This window comes from Setaria italica, chromosome VII (genome assembly GCF_000263155.2).
Source record: "Setaria italica strain Yugu1 chromosome VII, Setaria_italica_v2.0, whole genome shotgun sequence".
Lineage (NCBI taxonomy): Eukaryota > Viridiplantae > Streptophyta > Magnoliopsida > Poales > Poaceae > Setaria > Setaria italica.
This window is the reverse complement of record NC_028456.1, coordinates 24675214-24682731: the sequence shown is the minus strand read 5'-3', so window position 1 is coordinate 24682731 and position 7518 is coordinate 24675214. Positions and strand designations below refer to the sequence as shown.

Below are 7518 nucleotides of genomic sequence, written 5' to 3'. Positions count from 1 at the left end.
CCGCCATAGCCCTTTCCGAGGGCGATTCCGGCGGGAGAGGCTTGGTCGACTCGTCTCGTGACCGGAGAGGATGGAGAGCCTGAGGAGGTTCCTGAACCCGCTGGTGCTCAACCTGCAGAAGATGGAGCTGGAGCTCACCTGCCCCGTCTGGTGGGTCGATCCGTTCCTTCCTCCTCCCCTTTTTCTTTGCTTTGCTTCTAGATGCGGCTTCATCGCGTACGAAAGATAGGTCGAATTCCTTTTCCCCTTTGCTGAATGTTCAAGGTGTCATTTTTATTGTTCAAGATCCCACAAGATCCGGGCAAAATGCTGTGCTCCAAGTCTTTCTGTATAACACGACAAGAGATTGAATTTGTTTACTGAAACTTCTCGGTCGTCTGATGCGGAAAACCTTTGTTTTGGCAGCCTGAAGTTGCTCTGCGCGCCCACAACGCTACCGTGCCACCACACATCCTGCAGGTATTTTTTTTTCAGACGCGGCATCCAGCTGACCTTCGTCTTGCTTTGCGAGTTGTGACGATTGACAAGTTTTTCGGATCCTTTCAGCAAGTGTGCCACCACGCCGACTTCTAATGGCTATAGCTGCGCCATTTGCAAATCAGCCTATCATTCTCAAGGTACATCATGGCTCGCTGAATTGTTTCTGAGATCTGACTGAGGCCTCGATTCTTTATTTGATCTCAGCACTATTTGCAGATTTAAGGCCAGCTTCTCACCTTGAGGCGATAGTGAGCATTCACAGGAGCCTAAGCTCCACAGTCAGCACCATGGTTCAAGAGCAGGATGCTCAAGTTCACATTCCTGGTACATTCTTCTCCCATTCCATGTTTGCAGAGTATGGCTTTTAGACATTGTTAATAACTAGTGGGCTGTCAGTGTAAAGGCTTATTTGTGTGGCAAAATCTTCTCTTTGTTCAGTTGCAAAGACAGCGTCTCATGGAACACCAGAATCGGGGAACAGAAGTGGGGTAGAGAAATCTGACATGAAAACTTTCAGCCCAGTTGCTTCGAAGTTAGTATATAACCAATCAACCGGCCCTGAATTTGGGAACATGGATGGTATTCAAACAAGAGATCCTGCATTTGAGAACAAAGCTGCTGATGCAGCTGTTGCAACAACTGTCCTTGTACAAAAGGGGCATTCTGGGTCACAATCTTCTGATGGTCCTGGGGATTTGGACTGTGACAGCTATGATCTTGAAGGGGAACTGGTAAAATTCTATTCTATCCTGACAATCTATTTTATTCTTTTTCCATTTGAAAAGTTGTTTGGAAATATTTTCTGTAGACTCAATCTTAAATGTGTGCTATTATGTCAGATAACAAGCAGATCACCTCCTCAAACTGCACTGAAAAGAGAGGCAAATGTAATGGATGATCATACCAGAGAATTGAAGAAGCAAAAACCAAATGATCAGGTTCAAAGTAAGTCATTTCCAACCTGGTCTCCTTTCTGAATATTTGGAAATGCAAGTTACTAATAATGTGTTCTTGAACATAAATACAGGACAAACAACCGGTGATTGGAAATGTGAATTTTGTCATTCTTCCCAAGTCACTGAGGTTGGTCTTGCAGAACTTAAACAAGGGTTAAATCTTGTCCACTAGTATTTAGGATGTATGACCTGTTGCTGTTTTCTTGTATACTTGAAGAATCTAATGCAAATTGTAAAATACAGTGTACTGGACCTTTGTCACATTATCTACATGGGGAGCCATTAGAGGCTGACCAAGCTTGGAAATCAAATGTTCAGCATGTCCATGAGAAATGCATTGAATGGTATGTTCCAGGCATATTCCATGATAATTTTTTCTGAAACAGAAAGTTTGTATTTTTCTGATTATTTTTAGTTGCAAAGCTTGTTTTCTGGCTTGCATTCCGTATCTGTGTAGTGAGCATTTACTGTACCATTTCCTTAATAAAATTATTTACCGTACTAAATTATGATATCAATACAGGGCTCCCCAAGCATTCTTTACTGGTGAGATCGCGAACAACTTGGAGCCTGAGTTGGCCCGTGCTTCTAAGATCAAGTGCAGTGTTTGTGGCTTGAAAGGTGCAGCACTTGGTTGCCTTGTTAAGAGCTGCCGCAAGAGCTTTCATGTCCCATGTGCCCACAAGATCAAAGGCTGCAGATGGGATGAAGTAAGTCATGTTCCTTAAATCTACATTGTCCATTATTTATTCAGTGAAAATGCTTACCTTTTTTTTGTTAAATATTTAGTCAATTTTATCACTGAACAAATGCGAGTTGCTCCAGGAAAACTTTGTTATGCTGTGTCCTACTCATTCATCAAAAAAGTTGCCTTGTGAGAGATCAAAGTCAAAAAAGAAGGCCAAGCTACTACAGTATGTCCATCGTGCCTGCTATTCTCTGCATTTTTTTTTTGAGAGGAACAGGAGGGGCGAGCCCCTACTACTATTCTCTCTGCATTTTGCTGTACCTGACTTCTGATGACCCCTTTTCTCCTGATTTGCTAGACCATCTTCTGACATTGATGATCTGAATTCACCTTCTCCAATGCAAATGGATGAACATTGGATCACCTCACCTGTTCTGACTAGTGAGCGGGTGATATGTGGATCCGCCCTCAATGGCCGTGAGAGGGTAATTGTTTTTTATATGATCTTCATAACTTAGGTACTTTGTAACTTATTCAAATATGTAATATACCCTGAAATATTCATAATTTCACAGGAACTCTTGGATCAATTTGAGCATCAAACTGGGATTACAGTAACTAACAGTTGGAGCTCGAATGTGACTCATGTGATTGCTAATACAGATGAACGTGGGGCATGTGCTAGGACACTCAAGGTTCTAATGGCTATTTTAGCGGGGAAATGGGTTCTCAATGTAAATTGTGAGTACATTTTCTCTGAAGATCAGTAAATATACTTGTGGCTAACCAAATTATGCCTTTTGGGGTCCAACATTGTGATTTGGGGCCATTGCAAGTTAGATAAGATAGTTTGACTAAGTGCTGTCACCTAGTGGTGCAGCACTTGAGCTTAGTAAATTGCTTGCATCTACTTTTTTTTTCTTCTGCTAAGATTGCTTTGTCCTTAAAGGAGTTATTCTTATGCAAATTTGCATGTGGTATTCAGGGTTGAGAGCCTGTATTGAGGCTAGAGAACTAATCCCAGAAGAGCCCTATGAAGTCAGGTGTGATGTTCATGGCTCTTTTGATGGCCCTCGCACAGGAAGACTTCGAGCGATGCAACAGGTTTGCAAATAAATTCTGGGAATAAATAAGACAAACTATTACTTCGTAGTGGCAGTCTTTTTGGTATACTGATTGCATATTTCTTGTTCTGTAGGCACCAAGTCTGTTTGCCGGGTTGACCTTCTATTTCAGTGGCCATTTCATGCCAGCATACAAGGTTAGCCTTGAAGATTTGATTACTGCAGCAGGGGGGTCGATTTTGGAGAAGACCGAGCTTTCTAGTACATCCTTAATTCTCTACAGTGTAGAGCCGCCACAAGGAAGCAATCTAGACTCCCTTAATGAGATCATCAAGAAGAGAGAAGCTGAGGCTCAAGAATCGGCAGCGGCAGTTGGCTGCAGAGCTATTCCTCACACATGGCTTCTGGATTCTATTGCATCTTGCACCCTGCAGTTGACGGTGTGACACTGTACCTAGTTTCAGATATAGGAATGTAGTTTTTGCTTTTTTTCCCTTTAAAAAAGGATATTAGGATGAGATTGACATGTTGTCTTGTTGATCCAAAATATCTTCAGAGTTCAGATGTTGTAACATGAGCGCAATTCATTTGGAATAAACTTGTGTACCTCAGGCAGTGTTACTGTCGGTGATGTCATTCACATGTTTCACCTACTGATAGGTGCAGTCGGTCTGATTTTTCTTTTCAAACAAAAAAGATGGACTTGGTAGGTTGGCTTTACTCCAACTTTCTTCTTGAATTTGGGGGCAAAAAGATTACCAGGTGGATATCATATGCACTATCTGTTTTAGATCCAACGCTCAGGCACCGGTCGATTTCCCTATTCGGCTGCGGAGCTAGTCATCCACTGCTTCAGCAACAGGAGAAAAGCTTGAAATGATTGTGGAGTGCATTGGAAACAAAGCAAACGGGATGGCTGAGCTCAGGAGGTTGCTTCAGAAGCAGCTCACCAGCAACAGCCAGGAGAGGTCCCCTTCATGCCCTCTAGTCTCACCAGTCAGGCAGTCACCAGTGTCCTCTCCCTGATGTCTGTTGAATTTGTTTTTTCGTCCACCAGACCATGATCCTGATACCGAAGCAACACTTGTACCTCTCTCTTCTCCTTTCCCTTTTTACTTGATCTTTTTAAGGAGCCACAACCTGGGTGCTGGGCGGGGACGGTGCCAGCAACATGGCGTTCTTCAGCAGCGGCTCGCGGGCGCTGGTCGAAATCCTGACGAGAATGCAGAGGTAAGTTGCAGTTTGGTACTCCTGTAATTTGCCTGTAAAAACCGAAAGTTCATATGTGATGGGTAACCGAGTTCTTTCTGGCCATGATGATTCTGCACTTTGTATTCACTTAATAAAGGGTGTAAATACAGTAATATTTTAACATGGCGATAGGTAATTTTTTTTGAACTCCCTGGACCTTGATGCCCTGCTAACGCAATCCAAAAGGGAATTAGTTGTTCTAACGAGTTTGATACAACATCACTTCTAGAGCTGTGCTGCACCTACATTCATCCAGACATTATCCTCGACTACAAACTGTTCCATGTCTTCTTGTTGCAGTGCTGAGAGACCAATGCCTGTCGATCACACCTTCTTCGAGTTTGGCTCAATCCGGTACCATGTGGAGGTAACACCATTCCCAAACACCTTAGCAGGGCAGCGCGGAAGATACATGGAAGACACAAAGAGTGATCACACATCTTGCAAAACGTTGCAGGCTTCAGCTTCAGATCCTGAGAACGTGTACCTGTCGATTGCAACGCCATCTCTTTCCCACGAAGCTTCGTCCTCCTCCAGCGGCCTGCCCGAGGCCACACTGCAGGAGACGAGGAAGGCGTATCACAGGTTCGCGGAGGTCGTCGAGCCGCCCAGAGAAGGATACGTCCTGACGCTGAAACTGAACTTCTCCGGCCTGAACCGACCAAAAGGTACGAGCAATCGAACACTCCCTTGCAGTATCCTTCGGATGCAGGAAACACATTTGGCCGTTGGCCCCAACCATAATCGTTCGCACTGTCGTCGTTCCATGCAAAGATCGCGTGAAGGCCATTAACCAGGTGTCGCTGCTGCAATCCGTGGTGCTGAGCTCGCAGCTCAGGGACATGCTGGGGAGCCTGGGCCCGTCCGGCACGATGAGGCTCGTCTACAACCAAAGGGATCCCTTCTTCGTCAGCAAGACGGTATTCTTCTTCTTTCATGCAAATTTCTAAACAAAAGTGTTCTTGAGATTAGAAGATCAAAGGAAGCGCAAACAACAACGTGCTTAATTTCTTCTTGCCCCCGCAGGCCGAGAGGATAAACGCGGTCTTCCCGATGCGGTTCAGGGACGACACGGACCTGGCCATCGCGACCTCCTTCTTCCAGGAGCTGCGGGAGCTCGGGAGCTCCTTCGCGAGGGCGCCCGAGTGCAGCTGGTCCCCGATCCCGCCGCCGGAGCTGCGGGGCGAGTACGTCCACCGCCTCACCACCAACGGCGGCTTCGTGTCCTTCGGTAGGGTCGTCGTGTGGGTGATTTGTTTTGTGTTGACGGTTTAGATTTTGCGCTGCGTGGGCCGTGTCTGATGCCGACGAGTTGCCGACCCGGCCCATGATTCCCTGGGCCACCCACTACGCAGGCGTCCTGTCGCGGCACGTGAGGGGGAAGCGGGCCGCCAAGACCGCGTGGATCCTGCTCAACTTCCAGGCCTACGTCAAGTACCACATCAAGGTCAGCGGAGCCCATCCTTCCGCCAATCCCAAACACCCACCATGGCTGCTGATAGTGATAGAGCTTGCTGCTTTGGTGGATGCGCGCGCGTGCAGTGCACCCGGAGGCACATCCAGAGCCGGATGCGGGAGCGGTTGGAGGCCCTGACGGAGGTGATCCACGACGCCAGGCTACGAGGGAACGACGACAAGAGGAAATCACAAGGTATATTGCATTGCATTGCATTTCTTTTCTTGCTGCTGCTGCTGATGATGATCAGGAAGATGAGGTAACTTGGCACGGAATTTTCGGGGGAAAAAAAGTCAGTTCTTGCGAGTCCCTCTTTAGCGCACGGTTGAACGGAGCTGACGCGAACAGCGAACGGACTCGATCAGAAAGCTGGCCTGTGTTGATTGCGCCGCGCCGGGGTACGCAAAATGTGTGTGCGGCAACCAACCTATTAACCTGCCGGGCAGTGATGCACCCGAGTCCCAGACGCCCATGAAAAAGGGCCGCGTAATTGCTGCTATCCTAGCTAGAACCATGCATGCGAGCAGACTTGCAGGTGCACGCTACTTTCCTTGATCTGTGCAAGGCACGACTGATAGCAACCTTTTCCAGACGTGCATTTGCCAACCGCATGAAATGGAGCGGCACGGCATCATGCCATGGTGCTAGTATTGTCACTTGCATGCCTCCTGATGTTTCTTTCCGATATAATTTTTTTTGAAAAGTAAGTTCTTTTTTAATATGCTGATATGAGAAGCTATGAGGAGATATGAAGAATCTGCTGAGTGCTGACATGTTATTTCGCAGCGGTGGCGAAGAAGAGGAGGAACAACAAGAGGCGGCTGATCAGCTTCGCGAAGGCCAGCAAGAGGCTGCAGAAGGGTTTCAGGGCCGTCCTGGACAAGATCAAGCGGCTGCGGCTGCGGATCAGGGTGAGAGGCCTGGACCGGCTCCGGCGGCAGTGCCGGTGCTTCGCCGTGCCCAAGCTTCCACCGCGCCGGAAGGAGCACGGATACCACAAGCTAACAGAGCAGTGAAATACTATAATCCAGGGAGAGCACGGTTGAAGAATGACGGTGGCGCATGAAAGACAACTGGCCAAATGCTGTGCTTTTCCACCCCCGATCGGAGCACGACATTCTTCGGATGAGAAGGAGGCAACTGACAACTGCTCGACGGGGAAGTGCAGCGGGCGTCGAATTCGATGTGTTGCCATACGGATAGTCGGATACACGTACCTTCAGAAGGTGATAGGTGCAAGATCTTTCATGTCTGATCCATACCATGTTTTCCTCTTTCCTTTTTCTTTTGGGCATTTGGCAGAAGAGCCTGTAATGTAGCTACAAAAGCATTTTTCTCTCTCTCTGTTATAAGATTGCTTAATGAAAAGGGCTTTGGATTTCGCTCTAACAAACAAAAAGAACACATATGTGCTACTAAAAGTTAGGCACGAAGCTGTATTTACTTCGTTGAGTTTTATGAAATCTGGATACTTGAAAAACGAAGTCAAAATGCACAATGAGAAAATAGATACGCCTCCTTGGCTCTGTTTGAAGTTTCAACTCAGAAAAGTGTTTATTTCTCTAAAACAAGCGCGGAGAGTTTAACCTTTTGAATATAAACTCATCCATCGGCGCACAAGAC

General features: G+C 46.6%; 2 protein-coding genes across 2 annotated transcripts; both read left to right on the top strand.

Annotated features, from left to right (window-relative positions):
* The first annotated feature begins 6 nt into the window (after window positions 1-6).
* LOC101773588 (BRCA1-associated RING domain protein 1) lies at window positions 7-3861 on the top strand. Its single transcript, XM_004976139.2, has 14 exons — window positions 7-150; window positions 406-459; window positions 547-617; window positions 697-804; window positions 919-1211; window positions 1320-1425; window positions 1508-1563; window positions 1680-1780; window positions 1960-2146; window positions 2262-2350; window positions 2483-2609; window positions 2700-2865; window positions 3110-3228; window positions 3323-3861. Exons 1-14 carry the CDS (start codon window positions 71-73, stop codon window positions 3632-3634), a joined length of 1869 nt encoding a protein of 622 aa, XP_004976196.1. The 5' UTR covers window positions 7-70; the 3' UTR covers window positions 3635-3861.
* Window positions 3862-4147: 286 nt separating this feature from the next.
* LOC101773180 (actin-related protein 2/3 complex subunit 2B) lies at window positions 4148-7294 on the top strand. Its single transcript, XM_004976138.4, has 8 exons — window positions 4148-4418; window positions 4740-4806; window positions 4897-5107; window positions 5214-5359; window positions 5466-5670; window positions 5795-5886; window positions 5982-6090; window positions 6682-7294. Exons 1-8 carry the CDS (start codon window positions 4360-4362, stop codon window positions 6909-6911), a joined length of 1119 nt encoding a protein of 372 aa, XP_004976195.1. The 5' UTR covers window positions 4148-4359; the 3' UTR covers window positions 6912-7294.
* The last annotated feature ends 224 nt before the right edge of the window (window positions 7295-7518 follow it).